Source organism: Laccaria bicolor, genomic scaffold (assembly GCF_000143565.1).
Source record: "Laccaria bicolor S238N-H82 LACBIscaffold_2 genomic scaffold, whole genome shotgun sequence".
Lineage (NCBI taxonomy): Eukaryota > Fungi > Basidiomycota > Agaricomycetes > Agaricales > Hydnangiaceae > Laccaria > Laccaria bicolor.
The window spans coordinates 1232272-1252931 of NW_001889873.1; the positions used below are offsets into that span (position 1 = coordinate 1232272).

Consider the following 20660-nt stretch of genomic DNA (forward strand, 5'->3'; position numbering starts at 1 on the left):
CATTGAAAACCGAAAGTCCACACCGACTCATGGCAAATCTTTTCAATCTCGCTTCGCGAGCCTTCGCTACCTACCCAGGCCTTACAACCCAGACAACTAACCAATTTTTTAGTGCCGTAGTTGTACGGCGTTCTACCAAGTTCTCATCCAGACATGGAGCTCTCCAATTTACTCCTTTCTTATATCTCTCCCTCCTATTAATCACATGCCTCTTTTTCGTACAGATGAGGAACCTAGTTCAAGGTTACTTGACAGCGAGAATCCGGTCAGACCGACCCAGACTTTCCTCCCATCCGAATACTCAGGAGCACACCCGACTCTTCTCCTTCTCCTCCATGCAACCGTCCTCGTCCTCATCGCCGTTCTCCAGTAGTCCGAAGAACGAATGCTCTTCATCCACCGAAGAAGATACAAGGCTCTCTCAATCACGATGTCGCCTGCCAAATACCGGGCTCGGGACCAGGATTTGTATCAATACAATGGGGACTAGCACATCAGCACGGTGATAAGAAATTTGTTGGTGCGACAGACAGGGTTGTAAATTCTAAACAGTAGTCCATGAGCCAGAGAAACGTAGGACAAAGAACGTTGATATTCTGTAGAACTTCCATAATCCTTTTCGATTTGTGAACAGCGTATTTGGCGTTGTTGATAGTTCTCAACTTGTACAACGATGAGCGTGAAGAAGAGGTACTTTTTTATTCCACAAGTCACTCAAGAAATCTAATCACAAAAGGACAGTTCAAAACTCGATCTTCTGGTCCGCGTAAGATACTCAAATCCACTCCCTGCACCACCATGTCCCCCGAAACTTCTCGACATACCTACACACCCTATGCGCTACGCCCGCCCAGAATTTCTCAACGCAGTTGCCAGCGAAACACCTTTACCCGTCATCGTAGATGCAGAATGTGGAATGCCCCTTGATCTGGGCAAGTGGGAGTCGCTATGGGAAGAAAACGCAGATGATTCCAGTGCGTTTATTCATTGACCAGTGAACATTTTATTTTACCTGAAAACTAGATTTGAACCCTGATCCGTTGAACCTTCCAAAACTCGATCCAAAAGACGCTCTCCTTCTTGTAGACCCGTCGTCCTCAACAGGGTTATACACGAATGGCCATCCAGGTTCAGGCAGCGGTACCTCCACTCCCCTCGCACACGTAACATGGCTTCGAAAAACGGAGTATATAAGCAGAGAAGGCGTCCAACGGTCAGGTATCCAAGAACCGTGCGTTGTCGTTATCACACCTTGATTCCCTTCTGACTCTCCTCTCTGCCCAGGAAACATCTCGTCTCCGCATCCATCGACATCAGCCGCCCCGCACAGCTTCGGGATATCGAGGCCTCTTTCGCAGCCTGCAACAACGACTTTTCACTAGAGGACCTCCGCCACCCCAACAATCCCAAGCTTACCGCTGTTGAATCATACCCCGTGCTCCCTGACGCCGAAATCTGGGCGAACCAGTACGATCTGTTTCGCTTTTCAGAACGACCAGGCGAGAGACCTGTGGATGTACGCGTTTTTTTAGTCGTTCCCCGTTGTTGTTTTAACTTTATCATCTTAGGTGGAGGATCCACGTTTGGATTGTGCCGTTCTACGGCCTATGAAAACTGAACATGATTCTTTCCTCGCGTATTACCTCACGCAGGACGATGATTCAGCGACAAAGTTCAAGGAAACCAGGTTTGGTTTACAGCCGTATGAAGTACCTGAAGATCAAGAGGTATGCCTTTTCCCTTCATGTTCATGAGTCACAGCTAATAAACTTGCTGATGTAGGAGACAATCTTCCACTTTGTACGCGACTACGAGACCGTCAAGGTCGAACAGGAAGTGCCGAACGAGTTCTTGCTCGTACTGTATGACGGAGACCCGTCCGAGGAACTTGACGCCGTGTTGGACGAAAGTCACTCAAAACTACCTCCGAGAGCTAAAGGGGCCTACTACAAAAACATTGAGCGCAAGATGCTGCTCAAGAAAAAGCGAGCGAATGTGAGAAGCATTTTTTTTCACGAGTGAATTCGAGTTGCTAACAGTCGCGCAGATATACGACCAATACGAGGACAAGTGGGAGATCATCCGCCTGCTGCATCAACCTATGAGCAAAGAGGAGGAGGAGGAACGAGAAGAGGCCCTTGCAGAGGTGGTGGACCCCATGTTCCTCATGGCGAGAGGGGATGCAGACGCAGAGGGGGAGGTGGAAATGGACGAAGGCGGCTATGCGAATGGGGTGATAGACGTGCTCGCAGAATCATAACATGGCATTTTTTCTTCCTTCCTTGTTCACACCCTTTTGCTGTCGTGTATCATACCTGCTTTGATCTTGATCCCCCATACAGTGTTTGCTTGTTCATGCTGGGTAGGATTCATGTGGGCATACGAACATAACATGATGAAAAAAAGATGGAAATCAAAAGACGTGGTACATTCTATGCCTCAGTCAGTTCACGCAACCGACGGACCGTGCTAAGATGAAAAGTCAGGATCAAAGATATGTCATAGGCGGTACAAAAAAAAGCTCACCTGCGAACGGTAGCAGCAGCCGTTGTCGAAACGGTCCATGCGCCTCCAGCAATGACCTTTTTGCACGCTCCGCAATTCCAAATCCCAACCGCCGTTCTCTTAACTGAATCCTATGTCATACCATGCAGATCAGCCTGGACGCCTCACACCAATATAGATGGAATATAACGTACCTTGCCGCAGAACGTGCAGGTGTATCGCGCGTGTTGCGAGATTTCCATCTTTTTGACTTGCTTACGGAGGGAAGCACCATAACGCTATAACAACAAAGAACTCCTTGAGCACCCACTGCAAGATAAGCGAGTTGAAGGGGTTCTTACAGTACCGTATTTACCCGTGATTCCTACTTTCTTGGTGCGTTTTGTCTGTGGGGGTTTGGGGTATGAACATGGGTGCTATATGATACGGCTTTTGATACGCACCATCTTGAGGAATTGAGGAGGTTGGGTTGCTGGTCTTGACGCACGGGAGTAACGACTTGCGATAATTCGGTGCGTGAGAAAGCTTTGGGCGAGTTGCCGAGAACTGTATAGTTGCTCAGCCACCTCTGAAATAATATTTTGAACGTTTATTTAAATTGATATTTTACACCGTAAAATATCAAACGAAAACGCCTAGAACACACATTCAACAAGAACCTCCGAAAGTCCTGCAAAAAGTTGGATACCAAAATCCAGACCAGTTTTCGAAAATTTGAAGAGGTCATTGAGCATTTTTCCTGTGAAGTAACCACAAAACTCGAACAGTATATTCGCTAAGAGGAACATCCTGAATACATAGCTGGGCTTGGATTTACGTTATCAGAAGAAATCTGACTGGGGGGAAGGGCTGACTGGCTTGGCGTCGACGACACCACATGAAGCCACGCCTACCGTACTATGCACAGTGCCAGAATGGTGCAGACAACACCAAGGGCAATGGCGACATTGTGGAGTTTTCGTTTCGAAGACGAGGAGGCAGTTTGGTGGACTGAAGAAGTCGAAGAAACGGGAGGATGGTTTGACGACGAAGAGCGAGTTGATGATGACGAAGATGGAGTTGACAGTGACGGCGACATGGAGGTTGAGATACTAGTAGTCGTGGACGCAGCTGGGAAGATCGTGAATTCTTCGGATTGAGCGTAAACCGTGTCGGGGTAATGTGCACTCAAAACAAGATTCACTTGGTAATTTGTACCAGGTGTAGGCCATCCGCCAGCTGGAGGAGAAATAGTCGTTGTGAGGAGGTCAGTATCAATAAGGGGAGAGAGAGCTTGATCATTTGGCAGTAAGGTGCGGTTCTAGATAATAATGAAGTCATTCAACCGTCGAAAAATGGAAGTATGTGAAGACGCCTGCACGCTTACTTGGTTTGTGAGAATAATGGCAAATTCGAGAGGGTTAGTGTTGTTACTTTGCCAGGAGATGCTGGGGATGAAGAAAGGCTTGGTGAACCAAACATGTATATAAGACAAGGGTTGCACTGACATCTGTGGCCCTTGGTTTGTCCAGCCGTTGGAGGCACTGGGCGTAACCACGAGGAGCGCGACGCAAGAAGAGCTCCAAAGGAAAAGTGAAGTTAGTACGACGATTCGCATCGTGAGCTTGCCTCAACCGACGAAACTGATGGTGGCGGAATAGTGGACAACAACCTCATGTTGCTGTCCTTATCGCGAAAAGGCGCTGGCTTGTCACTCTAATCCGCAAACGCGCCCCCCAAACTTGCTAAATGCTCTCCAACCATGGCCATACGCTTGTCACTTGCTTGTCAAGAACAGATTATTACATATTACAATTTAACAGTGAATGAATCCATTTCCAAAACCCTACTATGTTTGTTCAGGTGTTTGAAACTTTTTCACCGCTGCGCGATTTCTGCCTCACCACTTCATCGAATTCTTTAAATTTTTAACAAGCCAATAATCTTTTTTCTCTTCTATATGAATATCCACTTTTTTTTGGTATAAATGTGTTGTGTTCGCTGTCGGAGGCGTTCCGGTGCTCAGGGTTCAGATATATCAGGAGATTGAAACTCGTGTCACACTAGGTAACAACGAATTTGGCTGATGGATGATGTGTGTATGTCACGCAAATGTCACGTTTTTCGAGCTGTTTGCGAGCAAAATTTGGTATTTTGCCCTTCCTCCCGAGAGCACTTCATCTCCCCCTCTAGAAATTTGTAGGTAGACTTTCAAATACAATTTAAATGTACTTGGAAAGTTTCAGAATAAACAGTCTAGCCGATCCAAAGGGATCTGAGAAAACATTCCAATACTTTTGTTTGGTTGGTGTAATGAAAAGCACAAAGTCATGCCTCCAGAGCACAAATCTTCGAATCTCCCTCTGAAAATTTGGAATAGTAAATCTCATGCGTAAATACATCTCCCCTGAAATTTACAAGATCCTAAGGTCAGCGGAAGGCAAGATAATGTGCAGTTTCAAACTCCTGATGGGTTTCAAACACCTGAACAAACATAGTATCCATTCAATTGACAAGAGGTCCATGATGTTCAAAGATCAACACCCTCACCCCCATAGTACATACCTCTTCGGCAGTTGTTTCCCATCAATGAAGGCAACAGCGCTTTCTTATCTTCACATCGATTGTTAATTATGTTCAAACCTTACTCCATTGTCATATATAATTTTTGCTGGACTGGTGTCAGAGCCAGTCAATGAACTGAGAAATTTCAGTGCTTACTTTTAATGCCAGACCCAATCAAGAGGTTAACATCACTTCCATGACGGAGGAGATAAGCCAGGGATTCATTGGAGCATGTCTTCACGTCATACTCGTCTGGCGTGCCATAATAAAGCTCCACCAACACTTCTGGATCCATGCCAAACGCTGTCAAAAATTCGCGAATACATAGGCCCCATACTAGAACGAGGAAGCCAACCTCATCCACTGTCAACGGACCAGTAGCAGTTCGCTCTTTGAAAAACTTCCGTGCTCCTCCAACACTGTTGTTCCTCCAAAGTTGAAGTGCTTGGCGCCCCAGATCGTTTAGCCATTCAGCCAACTTGCAGCGTAGCCCTCCAAGTTCGGAGAAGCTTTGCAGTCGTTCCTTAACAGCAGGGTCGGGGTGCTCCAAGAGACCAGGACCATCCATAATAAGATCACTTGCGCTGTCCATCGTGGTGGGTTCGCAGGTAGAGTTCAGTTGTGATTCTCATACATGAGCTTCATTACGCCTTGCCAGCTTTGCCTGTGTTGCACGAGGGAACTTGGAAGCACCCCAAGTCAACCCCCAAGTTCACTCTTAGGCTGCTATGAAATTCCAATCGTAGTCTGAAATGGATGTGCTTGAGCGTTCAAGCATTGTGATTTGCCTCAATACTGCTATCTATCACAGATTAAGTACCTGTGCAGTGACCACCCCTTATGCACCCACATATGAGGCGAGATGGCGGTCGCACCGGGCAGACGAGGATTTGGATTGGATGACTTATACCAGAGAGGTTGGTGCAAGACAATATCCGGGAGAAGGGCCACGGTGTATCGTTGTAGGGACTCCCCGGCAACGTCATTTTCCAAGACGTGAGTTATTCTGACATCGCTTTAAATCAGTCAACGCACTGCTCTAAGTCCGTCTCTGTAGCAGTATTTTCTCGGTCGTTCTTCTAGTGACGAGTGAGAGGGCGACTGATGATCTTCGGGTATGTTGAATGTTCCTTAATTCACGTATAACTGAACCAAAGGATCTGACGTTCATAAGTCCTGTACACATAGTGTGATTGCATTTGTAGAGTGTTGATAGAATGTCTGGTCAAATGATATAAAGCAATCAATATGAACAGAAATTGAAGTTTTCCTATAGGTTAGATGGACCCTGTGCATAGTGATTCCAACGAAGTTCAAGTTGGCTACATTGAAAAAAGTCCGTCAGCATAGAAAAGCTAACCAAGTCCTTGTGCTCACAGATTCCACATATCATTGCAAGCCTAACTAAACGGCTGGCCTTGGGTTTTTCCGATGCTCCTGTATACATATATCTTGTCAGCAACTTTGCACACCCTGCACATGCCAGAACGGGGACCCACCGGCACATGCGATGTCTCATGGTCCACATGTACAAATGCTCTCTCGACATTCGGCAATACTTCGATCCTATCTTGGAGTTGTTGACTGAGGTCATGAGCCTTCCAAAGTGGAGTGTTTGCGTCCATCACCACATCTACCTCGACGAAGTAGTTAGGCCCACTCTGTACACCTCTCATCGTCAGTCAACAAAGCGCAAGGTCAATTTGTGACTAACATGATAGGCACGAACGGTGTCAACCTTCTCAATTTCATCGCTGAAAGTCGCTGCCTTGAAAATGACGAGTTGCAGAAATTCATGTGGTGCGGACTTTCCAGCTAGGAGCCCGAATTGTTCATAGATCGTCATGCCCCAAGAGACAATTACACCAAGAGCTATCTGGAAGAGAATACCAAAGCGATCAATGAGACTTTTTGCTGGTAAACAAACTGACGTACTATGATAGCGCCTGTAGGATCCAGCCCTGTAAGTCAAAGGGAAGTGAGTAGTTGGCAGAGGGAACGTGCGGCGAGTTCACCTACACCATCGAAGTTTACTTCCACCAGCAGACATCAGTATACCTTAGAGTAGAAAAAGAAGTGAGTGCCAGCCATGTTCTGTTCTAAGATAGCTTACCAAACCCATTGATGAACAAATCGTTTCGGTGGTCCTCCCACAATACCAAAACCTGGCTCGATTGGTGTCGAAGAGAGTAGCAATACAGAAACAGGATGAATTTCACAGCTAGGCAGATGGCACCATATTCAGTCAAGTGAAAGGTGGGAAGTCAATGACATACCCAGAGCCGCTCCGACAGCAATTATCGACGGCAGGTGGAATGCGGAAAGCTCATCTCCATCCTTGCTGGCAAGCGTGCGGATTGACTCGACTATGACGACCAGGTTGACCGACCCCATACTAAACAACTCACAGATCATTCATGCGCACAACTTCATCTTGTGTGGTTGAAAACTCACAGGAAACCTTGGAATGAGTCAACATGACAGTCGAATAAAGAGCACATAAGGGCCCGCACCATAGATGATATTTCCGATAGTTTCTAGACGTGCACCACCAACTGGCCACCTGTTCTCATCCAATCTCTCAGCTTTCCGATGGAGCCACCACAGCAGAACATTGCTTCCAACATCGAACACGGAGTCGATTCCGGTTGCGATCAAAGATAATGACAAGGAAGAGATAGCCGCGTACACTAGAAGTGCGTGAGTAGATGTGCAGCTAGAAAACGATGCGAGGTGAGGAAGCGTACTCTGAAGGATACACAGTCCTAAGTTGGCAGCGAGACTTGCGTATACGGCAATCTTAACCTGCATTTGGAGATGTTCGATAAATCGAACGTAAAGCTTGAAACTGCCGACTCACAGGCAGACGATAGGCCTCTCCTTCCACTCGAGCGTCCTCCGTGTGCTCCTCCATAGGCTTCAACAGTGAGATAATGAGCTGTAATGCATGTCCGCCGTTGGTAAGCCGAACCCCACTTTGAACACCTTGCAGACATACCTCATTCTGCTTTCCCTGATACTTTGCAACGGGCTTATGTTGCTTACGTCGGCGGAGACCGTCGAGCTCTTCATCAGGAATGAGCCCATCGCGAAACTGGAATGGGTCGATAACACTCGTTGAACCTGAGGCCCTCTCGATGTCAGGTGTGTCAGAGGTTCGGGGCTGTGCACACGACGTTGACATTCGATCTATGGCCATTAAGCAGCGCCAGGCTTACCTCCCTCTCAGCGACCTTTGTGGTTCCGAACGAGCTGGGGTCGTTGGATGATGATTGTGTCATCTGAAAATTGAAAATTCTTGAATCCGGCGGCAGTGAGAACCGAAATAGTGGATACTGCAAACACGATCAGTTAACGTTTTAACTTTGAGTACCATTCTTTTGGTTCGATCCGAAAAATTAGACCCACAAGGACAACACAAGGAACCCTTTCGATTCGAATTCGCCGAGGGTGAAAGGCAAGCACAGGCTGCACACTGTGCACAGCATAAATTTATTGCAGCCTGAGTTCGGACTCCGGCTACGGGATCAGGTCGAGAAAGCAGTTCTCGAATCTCAAAGAATCCTCTTGGAATCCTCAGTGGATCGTGAATGCGTGAACGGTGATTCATGCTGTAGTTCAAAGGAACGGCCTGATTACTGACTTGACTATTGACTTGTCATGACTGGACAATGACCTGCACATCACTAACTTGAAGTCCCGTAGTTTTAGGTACATGCATCATATCCACCAAATATCCACCCTCCCAAAATTAGTCACGACACGCAGCAAATGGTCAAAAAACATCGCGCCGCACTAAATTTTTGGCGGCTTGAAGTTGATGCATGATGCTTGGGGTATCGTCAATCGACAGTTCGCTACGTTCCTCGACAATCGTTTCTTTCGTCCACTCCTCTCAGGCTCCCCAATTTACTTCTTTCTTATATCTCTCCCATCGACGCGTTCTAATCCACGAACGCGCCTCCCAAACTCGCTAAATTTCCTCATGGCCATACACTTGTCACTTGTTAGTCAGGAACGAATTATTATTACAACTCAGTAGAGAATGAATCCATTTCCAATGCCCTATAGCACTTCTTTCCTAAGTTTTGCCTTCCATATCCATCCAATTCACATGTACAACAGGTTCAAGATGTTCAGAAATCATCACCCTCACCGCCATACCTCTTCGGCAGTTGTTTGCCATCAATGAAAGGCAACAGCGCTTTCTTGATGGCGTGGTGACCTGACCCTACCACGGACAGTTTGGCCAGTGTGTTTGCAGAAATTAACGGCTTGAAAGCCCAGAAAATCCAATTCATAATCGTCGGTACGTTGATGAAGAATTTCTTGTACTACCAAGCAAATGTAATTCAGGAGTTGGTAGGACGTATAAGGAGGAGAACGTACGAGAAGTTCCGGGTAGTGGCTTTGGAAGATGTTTGTAACTTCCGAAGCAGCATTCTTGGAATTGGCGTCTCTGCTTGAAAGACCAAGTCCATCATAATCTGTCCACACCTCGGTTAGATACAGAAAAACATAGCTGGACTTTGCTCACCGTGGATTTGAAGCGTTTGATCGACTTCAGTGAAATCTAGTAGTGTCACGCACTTCTCCATCTGAACCACCCTCCAGCTAGGACTAATGAGCACACGGACGGCTCGTTGCGACTTCGTCGCTTACCGAATGAATCTTTGGACATCAGAAAACACGGCTTTTAGATCCTGTCCGCCTCCGTACAAATTATACCTTCAATAATCGAACGTTTATCAGTTCAAGCGTCTGAGAATGCTTCTTGAAGAGACGTACACGATAGGTCGGCCTTCCTTGTCGTGACCATGGATACCACCAAGACCGCCAAAAAGTTCCTCCGGGAATTCTTCCTTCATCGCGGCATTGAGGTCGAACAATTCTCGCCACCGCAGAGTATTCCTGAGCATCTCACGAGCCTCAGATACGCTCAAATTTCTGGGAGGTCGTATCAGATGCTGAGCATCCGACTTAAACTACTCGACAGCATACCTTGCCCGAAGAAACTTCAAAAGTACAACGCTAACTCGGGCATCTTTGGGACTGGTAGGATCGATCTTAACACCCCAAAGAGTAACGGGTGATATCTTCGCGTTGGGATCATCTGGGTATGCGTGAGCAAAGACGTCAGGAAGCTCGCCCTGGTCATGGCTCCAAAATGAGGAATACAAGGGAATATAATGATAGGAAATTGAACGCACCCTGAAAGCTTTGATTGCTGTCCATTCAACCTCCGTGAAGCGTTCTGTCAGGGGACTCTGGGGTTCCGGAGAGTCGTCGCTGGCTTGTTGCTTTGAGGAATCAACTTCTATCGCAGGCACTTCAGGCAACGGTTGAGGTTCTGACGGCACTTCCGTGTGGGCATCGACAGCAGGGGGTGTTTCCGAACTCATCGTGGCTACTGGCCGCTGGAGGTGGGAGTAAGGTGAGGAGTGACTATCTGATAAGATGCTGATTACGTGAAATGTTCATTGTGTTTGTTCGTTGCGTTTCCCACCAATTTCCATGTGCCCCCCCCGGTGAAAGTTGAAACACTTGAAAAAGATACAGCCTCATCTCGACTGGACTACCACCGACACTTATATGCTCCCATAGCAAACTTGAAGCCCCTTACACCGTTATGTTACTTCCTAATGGCCACGACAAGCGCTTTGCCCCAAGTCTTCATGGGAAACAACGATCAAACGACATGACCTGGGGTATACAGGCGGGCAGGCTCCCCATGTATAGTCCAGTTTGGACAAATGATAAACCTTGGCTGCAGAAATCAGCTTCTGCTCTCGTTGCCGGACTCGATGGTCTTAGAATATCTGCTCAACGTTATCTTCCATCTTCGTCGGGAAGAGCGAGCCGCTCACTCACAAGCGCCCCATCCTCAACGACATCGAATATCACCTTCGTTCTATTATGTGGGCTTTGGTACGCTACCTCCGCCATCTCATCTAATACTGGCAAGGCTATCTTGAACCAGTTTCGTTACCCTATAACCCTCACCTTCGTGCAATTTGGCTTCGTTGCCTTCTACTGCCTATTATTCATGTCCCCGCTAGTTCGCCTTTCCAGATTGCGGATGCCGACAAAAAACATCATACAAAGCACATTTCCCATGGGCCTGTTCCAAGTGGGTGGTCACATCTTCTCCAGCATCGCCATTTCCCGCATCCCCGTCAGCACAGTGCACACCATCAAAGTGGGTTTTGATACACTTCGCGTGTTTGCGCGCTTATTGAGAGATGACAGGCATTATCCCCCTTATTCACCGTAGCCGCGTACGCTCTCCTCTTTGGAGTCAGTTACTCGAGCAAAACATACATTTCACTTCTTCCGCTCACCATCGGCGTCATGCTTGCATGTTCGTTCGATGTATCGGCATCAAACGCTACGGGCCTTCTCTGTGCCTTTGGTTCTGCTCTTGTCTTTGTGAGCTCTAATATCTTCTTCAAGAAGATTATGCCGTCAAACACAGGCGGTTTATCGCAACCCACCTCGCACAAGCTTGACAAGATGAATCTCCTCCTATACTCCTCTGGAATGGCATTTATCTTGATGATCCCTATTTGGGCGTACTACGATCTTCCCCTGTTCCTGAGGAATAATTCGGAGCACCTCGTTCATCCCTCTCATGGCCATTCTGCACCCCACTCTGTGACGTATTATTTCTTTATGAATGGTACAGTCCATTACGCCCAGAATATCATTGCCTTCGTCATTCTATCATCGACATCTCCCGTCACCTACTCGATTGCGTCGCTCATCAAACGGGTGGTCGTGATCTGCATCGCTATTGTCTGGTTTAACCAAACCGTCCATCCCATTCAAGCGTTTGGGATCGTTATGACATTCACCGGCCTCTACATGTACAACAATGCAAAGGCAGACGTTGAAAAGGGTGAAAAGAAGATGCGAAGAGTAGAGGCAACGAGAGACATGATGTTGCCTACCACCAAGGAAGAATCTCGGATGATGTTAGGATCAGAAACCCCTCCGGAGCAAAGCCTACCCAACATCAATGTCGCAGAAGCATCTGGTATGGGTCGCCCAGCCGCGTATGGCCGTCCGAGAGGCGTATCTGTTTCGCATCCACCTTCTGCTCATAATCATCACCTTCACCGCTCAAATGCATCGCCAACAAATCTCTTCATTAAAACTGTGGACACGAGTATACCAACGATAAAGGAGAATCATATAGCATCTCCTGTGGATTCCTATCCGTCTCCGCCTCCCTCAATCGACTCCCCTTCGTCGAACGTCCTGCCTTTACCATCTGATCATGCGATACATCCCCATCATCTGGCCGTTGCATAATGCTGGCAGCTTGCTCCCTATCTTACTCGCTCAAGATTATACCACAGCATGATTGGTCTCTTACATAGTACCCCACGTTTTTTGTTATGATATAGAGTTCCACGGACCACTTCGCCTCGAACTTTTAGTTGTATCTTATGCTAGGGTCGCATAAGAACCTTCCTCATTCGCAGACTCGACTCCATTAAAATTTGTGTTGTTATTTATTACTCGAAGAGCACTAATGGAAAAAGTGGGCGAATTAAAAAGTCCCGAGTATCCGTCCGTCCTTGAGAAGCTTCAACCATTCAAACAGCTCCGACCCATGATAGGTAGGCATTCAGATACTTCCACATGCAGCCAGGGGGTCGAGGTGTTCACACACGGGATCTGAAGATGGACAGCATCTCCACTGCCTCAAACTAAGCGGGCCTCCGCATGTATGGTTTGTACCAGTTCGGGGCTTTCCTCGCAGCTGGAACAAGCGAAAATGAAGGCCTTAGCAGACCTAACTTGGACCAAGCCGACTGGTAAACCTTCTACAATGTGGCCAAGACCACGAACACGAAAGACAAAACAGGAGCCGTTCCTGAGGGATCAAAAGATAGAAAAAGGTGCTTCCAGAGAGATGAAAACCTTCAGCTATATCAAGATATCAGAAAAGACTACAACCGGAAACACAATCTCACTTACCACTGTCAGCATCGAGGATAGATTTATATAGAGCGGTTACGAAGGACAAAACGTAACATGAGCAACACTGATGCGAGAACGGTTGGAAAGCCTGGCCGGACCAACTGGCAACAGCATAAGGGAAGCCTGGTGTTTGTTTGAGTGAGTTGGAAGATCATCCAAGCAAAACTAACGAATCACCAGATTCAGACCATAAGGAAGCGGCGAAAGAAGTGAGTGCGTGAGCAGAGTGGCAGTTTATAATCCTGTAAGTTGAGTTTGGTAGGTCAGAGCTGTGTCTCCTGCAAGTTGAAGATGGGATGGGTTCGAAAGACGTTCAGCACAAATTGAGAGCGTGACGGTGTCAGTGTCACATGTCCCCAATTTTTCGCACGTGTTGACACTGAGGGTAACCAAAAGTCTCCCGCCAACGAGCTCATCGACATCCTCAAGACTCCTCAAGCACACTACATAACAATATGGTCCGTACAATCCATCTGAATGCACCAAAAGGGATTGTTGCAGTGGTTTATTCTGCGGATTTACGGTTGGGGGCGTTGGATGGATCAATGAACGACTGGATGAGCCTGCAGCACTTCCCCTAGGTCACCTATGAATCCGCATGAAAAGCTGACTTTCACGACTCTCATAGGCTCGGGGACCCAAAAAGCACTTGAAGCGTCTCGCTGCGCCCTCGTCATGGATGTTGGATAAACTGAGTGGAACATACGTACGCGACCACCTGCACTCACGCAAAAAGATGGTTGAATAATCTGGACGATTTGACAGGCTCCCCGCCCTTCCCCCGGCCCCCACAAACTCCGCGAATCCCTCCCCCTTACTGTCTTCCTTCGCAATAGGCTAAAGTACGCGCTGACTGGCCGTGAAGTTACCGCAATCGTCAAGCAACGCTTGATCAAAATAGACGGCAAGGTCCGCACCGATCCCACCTACCCTGCTGGGTTTATGGGTTGGTCGATTTGTTTTTTGCTCTGGAAGGACTTCGGTCTCTAATCAGACTATAGATGTCATATCAATTGAAAAATCTGGCGAGCACTTCCGTCTCCTGTACGACGTCAAGGGCCGTTTTACCATTCACCGCATCACCCCCGAGGAGGCCAACTACAAGCTCTTGAAAGTCCGTAGAGTTGCCATCGGTGCCCGTGGTGTCCCCCACATCGTCACTCACGACGGCCGAACCATCCGTTACCCAGATCCTCTCATCCAGGTGAACGACACCGTTAAGTTTGATCTTGAGCAAGGCAAGATCACCGACTACGTCAAATTCGACACCGGCAACATTGTCATGATCACTGGCGGGCGTAACATGGGCAGGGCTGGTGTCATCGTTCACAGGGAGAAGCATATCGGTGGATTTGATATTGTACATGTCAAGGACTCTCTGGACAGGACATTTGCCACGCGGTATGTTCTTCATGATATATATTTTGTTCTATTTTTAACGGTTTTACAGGGTGACCAACATCTTTGTCATCGGTGAGGGTATCAAGCCCTGGATCTCACTGCCCAAAGGCAAGGGTACCAAGCTCACGATTTCGGAAGAGAGGGATGTCAAGAGAAAGCAACGGGCCGAGCAATAGATGGAGGTCACATTATGACTATACTTCTTTCTTTTCTCATGCCTATGCCATGTATGTCTCTATGTGACAGCGCAACTTCATACGCTTTTCCAGCTATCTACCTCTCTTCTGTTCGATGCCATATCATGCTGTTGAGATACTTAGGCAACGGCCTATCTACCAATAATCGGGATGTCGATGTGGTACAACAGTGGTTGCACCACGTTTTTTTCTTTCCGCTTCCCATCTGGAAACCCATTTTGACATCTTTCCGCGGCTGGTCTCGCTGCCGACGTTTACAGTTGCGATCATTTTGACCCAATCGAAGGACATGGCGAAGCATGTGAGTTCGTAAAAGGATGAGTGCTCAGAATATGGAACAGGTATTATTTGCAGGGTTGACGTAGGTTTTCCGGACGGTCTTAAATCCGCACATGTAAAGTTTTTCTGTTGAGTACGGGCCAGGGTGCAGGAGACTGATGGCAGCTGGTCTGCACCTGCTGCTTGACTGAATCTAACATGGGTTTAATTGGGGTCATGCGAGATTCAAACTGGAACCCACTGACGTCCAGCCCGTGGGTCGAAATCCTATAACTTTGGTATACGATCCCTTGAATCGATCTAGATACGTCTTGAGGCCATCAGAGGTGATCATTCCCAGCGGAACAAGGTGGACAATAGCGTCCATCGGTTTTGACGTTAACAGTGCGTTTAATTCGGGATCTTCCTGACAGCGAAGAATTGCAGCTTTGCGGGCATCACAATATATTTTGGTCTTGAGTGCGTGAGCAATGGCTACATGAAGGGGAACAGTCAAGAGGAAAGCAGGCTGAGTGATAAATTTAACTCGCCCTTCACAATCCGTTCCTTGCCAATGGAATATGTGCTGGAAAATACATATATCGGTTGGAAGGAAACACAAGCTGGAAAGGCGCTTACCCGACAACGACCAAGGGATGGATATCCACCTCTTTGTGTTTGCTTTTCCCGATGGAATTCAGGGGTTTCAGCCAGGAAGCAATGGTAGCGTTTCCCGCATCGATCGGTTGGTCCGACACCATTTTACGAGCAAATTCAGCACATGCGGAGATAACGAGTGGCTGGGGCGGGAAAGTGTACTTTACGCGAGTTAGATGCGGATAGCCAGGGATGGATTTTGCGGATTCACCTGGGGATCTAGATATGTAGTGTCCAGGTACACATGATCGATGGGTTTCCCCTTGACGGCTGGATGGACGACATGCCTTGGAGATGCACGAAAGTCACCGCAGTGGAGGTACCTGAATACTTTCGAGGATCCAATGAAAGGAGACTTGATACGACTGTCTCCCGCATCGACAGTCTGAAGACCTTCAAAAAAGAAGAGGCAAGAGCCTGGACAGTGATTAGCCTCTATGAGAGTGACTTGCACGCCGTTCGTATTCGGAATGATTGTCGGGACATCCATTGGCAGCGGGTGTACCCATTTGCGGTCAACCGATAGCATGTGTATGATCAGGTTCGCAGTCCCTTGAGAACAGTATATAGGACCGCTTTGCCAGGTAGAGGAGAGGTTGGTGTAGTGGTCAGAATGTGCATGCCTAGTAGAGGTTTCAGCTCTGTAATCAGACAACGGAGCAACATAGAACCAACGTCAGAAAATAAGCAGTTACGCCAGGAATGGTGCCATAACGAAATGCGTCAACAGCAATTGGCATGCCTTGCATTACCTTGTAAAATGGGGCTTTCCTACGACCGCCATTAGCCTTGCCAACGCGAAAAGATTTTTCTTCAGCTACAGCAGCCTCTTTCCAAGCTTCATTGTCTCTATTCGATGTCATTAGAATGGAGAACGCATTACTCTCACTGCGCTTCTGTTTGTTACTGCAGCCCGCAACCTCACAATCAACAGGTGATTCGAGGGGTAAGGAAGAGGTAGAACCAAGTTTTTCCTGCCTTGACTTCAATCTGTTTCTGGACAGATCAAAGCATGAAGGAACAGGACTTTCGAGAATTTTCTAACAAGATGCATCAAGTTCTGACTCATTTTCGAGGATAGTGAAGAAACTCACAAGCGTAGAGGTAGAAATTGATGCGGCTTCTAAACATAGGTCGGCCGATTCATCGGCAACGTCGCAGTCGCCTGTGGCATGTACTACTTTTTCATCATCGCCCATTTCCCAGTCGTCCAACGTCAGGTCAATGTCCACTTCAGCTTCGCCACCAAAATTCGGCTTCGAAGAGACCTTTGGAGGGAGCGCAGGAACATTGAATTTTGACGGCCCCGGCGCGCACTGGTTACGATCGTCTAAAACCATACCGTCAAAACGGGACGCGTTAGAACAAGGTTTCACGGATGTAACACGCGTATTAGACCCCAGTAGAAGGGTAGGAACCCCGAAGCTGAGTGGTGCTGACGTCGATTCAGATTCATGGCAAATCTCGCGTTTGAGGCGGCCCTTGGTGCTGAAACTTGCTTCGCTCCTGATAGCAACGGATGCCTGTTGGATAGAGCTAGCAGGTAATTCTCCTGCATTCAATTTCCTCCGTTTTAAGGCGCGAGTCGCGTCCAAGACTCCAGGCTCCTCGTCATCTGAGTCGTCAATGACAATAACCTCTTGGGAAATAAGCTTCTGTTTCTGAATTCGTTTATCTGGTGTTACTTCTCCAACGATTTTGGAACTGAAAAAGTCGAGCAACGTGATGCTTGATGGCGGTGCTTGAATGACCTTTTTCTTCTGCTTTGTCGCTGGCATGGTCTGAATCAAGTGAAACTGTCGGTCCGTAGTGAAGAAGCTTATCTGAAGTTCATTGCCACGCCGTATCGAACGTCACGAGACCATACATTCTGACCACGAACAATGACGGGCCTGTTAGGCACACTGCCCTTACTCTCAACAGTAGGTGCCATCCAGTTACACTTGTCGTTCAACATCTGACCTCCTTATTACTTGAAGCGTTTGAACAGGACGTTACTAAGGGGTTTTTCATATCGAACCATATTCCACCATTCTAGCATAAATGTGTCGCCATCTCTTCTCAGGTTGGGTAACTCGGAGTTGCCTCACTGCCGTCGCGACCATCGCCTCACCATCATGACTTCTGCTGTTGAGAAAAGCGTCTCACAGGCTCCCAAACCCACCTATATTCTGCACAGAACACCCTGGCGGCCCCCAGTAGCTGTCGCAGCGCAAGGCATTTACGTGGACCTGGAAAATGGTCAGCGCCTCATTGATGCTGTGGGTGGAGCAGCTGTCGCATGCATCGGAAATGGTCATCCAAGGGTAGTTCAAGCTCTCAAAGATCAGGTCGATAAGGTTTCATGTCAGCCGTCCTTATTCCGAGGACACTTCCTTTTACTCAACCGGCCATAGATGTTTACAACATGCAACTGTCGAACCAACCGGCCGAGGCACTTGCGAAAAAATTGGTCGACAGCAGCAAGGGTGCCTTCGCACTCTGTGGTTTTGCTTCTGGAGGTAAGAACGACACCTCAGCTGTTGCCGAGCGAACGCCATGTAAAATATAACACAGGCTCTGAGGCCATGGAGAGTGTCCTCAAGCTCGCCCGGCAGGCATGTTTTCCATAAAATAAATAAACGTCTCTTATTGAATTTACCTTGTGCAGTATGTGGTGGAGACAGGTCAACTCAAACGCAAGAACTTCATTGCACGGCAAATGTCGTTCCACGGGAATACCCTCGGAACATTGTCTTGCGCCTTCCACCCCACAAGGCGCGCGCCTTATGAAGCTATTTTAGATCACGACAATTTCCATCATGTTTCTCCCGCCTTTTACAAGCGCCATCGAAACCAGAATGAAACAGAAGAACAATATGTTGAACGGTTGAAAAAAGAGTTGGACGATAAATTTGTTGCCCTTGGTCCTGAAACAGTCATTGGGTGTGAGCATGCATTCTGGCCTTATCATTCGTCAGACTTCATCAGAGGACACAGTTGTTGCAGAAACTGTTGTCGGAGCTTCGACCGGCGTCGTCGCTGCTCCAAAAGGTTACTTCAAAGGCAAGGGGCTCGATTGGTCAATTAACGCCTGAGCTGAACCATCTCACTAGCTATGAAGTCTGTCTGCGACAAATACGGAGCATTGTTCATCCTTGATGAGGTATGTGACGTTAGTATGTAATTCTTGCTGCTTGAATAGTCCACCAGGTTATGAGTGGAATGGGCCGTTCGTGATTCTTGACTTTGTGTCCGAACTATCATTTAATCCACCATGACGCGTTAGGTATGGGGACACTGCATGCTTGGGAATCATTTGGTGATGGGATCGCCGTGAGCCTCATCAACTGCCCATTCCACTTAAATTTTGAAACTTGTATAGCCTGATATCCAAGCTGTGGCAAAGGGATTGGGAGGAGGGTAAGATTTAGCTTTTTTAACTCTGGGGACAGATTATTGACAGCCTAGCAAGGTATGCCACCATCGGTGCAATTCTCATATCACAAAAGATCGCTGACGGGATCCGCGACAACTCTGGACTATGGAAACACGGACACACATACCAGGTATAACGAAAACGACCCTTGAGTAGACAGCGCAGTGATTCAATGATTCATACAGGCCCATCCCTTAGCATGCGCAGCCGCTCTCGCTGTCCAAGAAGTCATTGAATCTGAGAACCTGCTAGAAAATATCCGAATTCAGGGAGCTTATCTAAGTATAGGCAGTAAGACTCGTCATCTTGTGTTTTTCTAACGCGTCGTTTCAGAGCATTTATTGCAAGAGCGCCTAACTGGGCCTAATGCGTTAGCCGCCCCGTTCGTCTTTGACATTCGCGGGAGCGGTGGGTTCTGGGGAATTGAGTTTGATCTTACGGGTTTGGCTGCAGCCTCTTTCAATCTTAGAGGAGAACCACTCGCTATGGCCATTCAAGCTCGTGCTTTGGAGAACGGCCTCATCGTCATGGGCATGACGGGCGTTGCCAACTTGGAAGGGACGCGAGGCGACGTAATCATTTTAGCGCCTGCTTACAACGTGACGAAAGAAGAGATAGACAAGATTGTCGAGGTGTTTGTGGAGAGTGTTGAAGGAGTATTGAAGGAGTCAGCTGTGGTCTAAATTAGCTGTGTTACATAGTTGCTCCGAGCAGCCGAACCGTTCTGGCTGAGTCCGAGTCCGAGAGGGCACGCCACCCATGCTTATATAAGACAGGATTGCATTAGGGCGTTTGACAAGGTCAGACCTTTCTTCCGGACTTCCACAACCTTCTACGCTTGCTGTAGTCATTCCAGGTAACTGCTCAGACGCCAGGATCGATGGCTGCGTGCATGTACTAAATGGATATACAACCAATCCATCAACAAGAAGCCACAAGCAGCTCCAGTGCATCCACCGCTCCCCAGGATTCGTTACCCACAGAATCGAAGGCTTTACGCTCGAGTGCAAGAGTAAAAGCAGCCAAACAGAAATCAAAGTCCAAGGGAAAGGGAAAGGAACGCGAGGTGAACGATATCGACCAACAACCATCAGCATCTTCCTCCGCACCATCAACGGAAACCACCGCCACCACAGCCGCAACTCGTAGTCGTGCCACCACCGGCTCGGCAAAGCAGAAACGTAGTCGGGAAGCTGCAATTGGAAAAGGAAAGGGTAAAGAAATCTCTGAAGAACTCCCCTCACGTTCCGTCAAACGGTACGTCGAAATTCCTCTTACAATCGGATCACTGTGCTTTGCTCACTCTACTACCCTTCAGAATTCGTCGTAATACGTCCGCCACTACAGCACCTTTGTCAATCAACGAACCAGTAAGGGACCACAAGGGGAAAAAACGAGCCGCGCCTGATTTAGACGACGAAGATAACGCCGGCCCCTCTTCTAAACGATCCAGGACAACCGCATATTCTCTCCGATCCAACACCTCGTCCCCCCAAGTTTTAGAAATGCCTAAGAAAACTAGGTATAGTTCTCACCTTAGCTCGCGACGTTCCTGATCTGACAAGAACTGCTACAGACAATCCACGAGTAAGGGCAAAGCAGCGTTCAAGTCTAAGATGGCCATAGCTGGGCCCTCGAGACTCGAAGATGAAGATATTGATATGATTGACACTGCTGAAACCGAGCTTCAC

At 47.8% G+C, this 20660-nt stretch overlaps 11 protein-coding genes across 11 annotated transcripts; 6 read left to right on the forward strand and 5 right to left on the reverse strand.

Annotated features, from left to right (window-relative positions):
• Positions 1-6: 6 nt before the first annotated feature.
• LACBIDRAFT_305404 (uncharacterized protein) lies at positions 7-506 on the forward strand (the record flags this gene model as incomplete). The annotated part of the gene is made up of 1 exon (XM_001874557.1): positions 7-506. Exon 1 carries the CDS (start codon positions 30-32, stop codon positions 504-506), a length of 477 nt encoding a protein of 158 aa, XP_001874592.1. The 5' UTR covers positions 7-29.
• A 167-nt stretch (positions 507-673) lies between these two features.
• On the forward strand, positions 674-2260 carry PAFA16201 (RNA polymerase II-associated protein; the record flags this gene model as incomplete). Its single annotated transcript, XM_001874558.1, has 7 exons — positions 674-690; positions 742-974; positions 1024-1231; positions 1285-1516; positions 1569-1727; positions 1783-1995; positions 2048-2260. The coding sequence occupies 7 exons, from the start codon at positions 674-676 to the stop codon at positions 2258-2260; spliced, it is 1275 nt and encodes a 424-aa protein (XP_001874593.1).
• Positions 2261-2347: 87 nt separating this feature from the next.
• Positions 2348-3001, reverse strand: LACBIDRAFT_188072 (60S ribosomal protein L43). Its single transcript, XM_001875134.1, has 5 exons — positions 2949-3001; positions 2847-2891; positions 2700-2783; positions 2527-2636; positions 2348-2469 (listed from the first exon to the last, which is right to left on the reverse strand). Exons 1-5 carry the CDS (start codon positions 2949-2951, stop codon positions 2433-2435), a joined length of 279 nt encoding a protein of 92 aa, XP_001875169.1. The 5' UTR covers positions 2952-3001; the 3' UTR covers positions 2348-2432.
• Positions 3002-5111: 2110 nt separating this feature from the next.
• On the reverse strand, positions 5112-5641 carry LACBIDRAFT_305408 (uncharacterized protein; the record flags this gene model as incomplete). Its single annotated transcript, XM_001875135.1, has 2 exons — positions 5112-5155; positions 5206-5641. 2 exons carry the CDS (start codon positions 5639-5641, stop codon positions 5112-5114), a joined length of 480 nt encoding a protein of 159 aa, XP_001875170.1.
• An 812-nt stretch (positions 5642-6453) lies between these two features.
• Positions 6454-8233, reverse strand: CDF-F (CDF-like metal transporter; the record flags this gene model as incomplete). Its single annotated transcript, XM_001875136.1, has 11 exons — positions 6454-6486; positions 6549-6710; positions 6764-6925; positions 6985-7010; positions 7069-7107; positions 7163-7270; positions 7326-7452; positions 7549-7739; positions 7797-7854; positions 7910-7987; positions 8048-8233. The coding sequence occupies 11 exons, from the start codon at positions 8231-8233 to the stop codon at positions 6454-6456; spliced, it is 1170 nt and encodes a 389-aa protein (XP_001875171.1).
• Positions 8234-9185: 952 nt separating this feature from the next.
• LACBIDRAFT_305410 (uncharacterized protein) lies at positions 9186-10451 on the reverse strand (the record flags this gene model as incomplete). The annotated part of the gene is made up of 7 exons (XM_001875137.1): positions 9186-9383; positions 9439-9536; positions 9587-9663; positions 9712-9777; positions 9838-9996; positions 10051-10199; positions 10260-10451. The coding sequence occupies 7 exons, from the start codon at positions 10449-10451 to the stop codon at positions 9186-9188; spliced, it is 939 nt and encodes a 312-aa protein (XP_001875172.1).
• Positions 10452-10957: 506 nt separating this feature from the next.
• On the forward strand, positions 10958-12003 carry LACBIDRAFT_166816 (uncharacterized protein; the record flags this gene model as incomplete). Its single annotated transcript, XM_001874559.1, has 2 exons — positions 10958-11248; positions 11299-12003. Coding segments are annotated over 2 exons (996 nt in total), but the record flags the coding sequence as incomplete, so codon positions are not given.
• Positions 12004-12586: 583 nt separating this feature from the next.
• LACBIDRAFT_305412 (uncharacterized protein) lies at positions 12587-12736 on the forward strand (the record flags this gene model as incomplete). Its single annotated transcript, XM_001874560.1, has 1 exon — positions 12587-12736. The coding sequence occupies one exon, from the start codon at positions 12587-12589 to the stop codon at positions 12734-12736; it is 150 nt and encodes a 49-aa protein (XP_001874595.1).
• A 704-nt stretch (positions 12737-13440) lies between these two features.
• Positions 13441-14615, forward strand: LACBIDRAFT_182086 (40S ribosomal protein S4; the record flags this gene model as incomplete). Its single annotated transcript, XM_001874561.1, has 5 exons — positions 13441-13496; positions 13667-13744; positions 13804-13984; positions 14040-14439; positions 14489-14615. The coding sequence occupies exons 1-5, from the start codon at positions 13494-13496 to the stop codon at positions 14613-14615; spliced, it is 789 nt and encodes a 262-aa protein (XP_001874596.1). The 5' UTR covers positions 13441-13493.
• A 156-nt stretch (positions 14616-14771) lies between these two features.
• Positions 14772-16414, reverse strand: LACBIDRAFT_244371 (uncharacterized protein; the record flags this gene model as incomplete). Its single annotated transcript, XM_001875138.1, has 8 exons — positions 14772-15108; positions 15161-15423; positions 15453-15480; positions 15534-15575; positions 15651-15712; positions 15763-15906; positions 15934-16174; positions 16227-16414. The coding sequence occupies 8 exons, from the start codon at positions 16412-16414 to the stop codon at positions 14772-14774; spliced, it is 1305 nt and encodes a 434-aa protein (XP_001875173.1).
• A 1254-nt stretch (positions 16415-17668) lies between these two features.
• LACBIDRAFT_305415 (uncharacterized protein) lies at positions 17669-19652 on the forward strand (the record flags this gene model as incomplete). Its single annotated transcript, XM_001874562.1, has 12 exons — positions 17669-17897; positions 17948-18052; positions 18108-18148; positions 18202-18478; positions 18531-18596; positions 18647-18696; positions 18744-18762; positions 18820-18866; positions 18916-18953; positions 19006-19099; positions 19155-19257; positions 19303-19652. The coding sequence occupies 12 exons, from the start codon at positions 17669-17671 to the stop codon at positions 19650-19652; spliced, it is 1419 nt and encodes a 472-aa protein (XP_001874597.1).
• Between the last annotated feature and the right edge of the window lie 1008 nt (positions 19653-20660).

Coding starts and splice junctions, on each gene's coding strand:
- LACBIDRAFT_188072 (XM_001875134.1), bottom strand. Junction 2,637..2,699: donor CCTGCACGTTCTGCGGCAAG/GTACGTTATATT, acceptor GGTATGACATAG/GATTCAGTTAAGAGAACGGC. Junction 2,470..2,526: donor GCTGCTGCTACCGTTCGCAG/GTGAGCTTTTTT, acceptor TTTTCATCTTAG/CACGGTCCGTCGGTTGCGTG.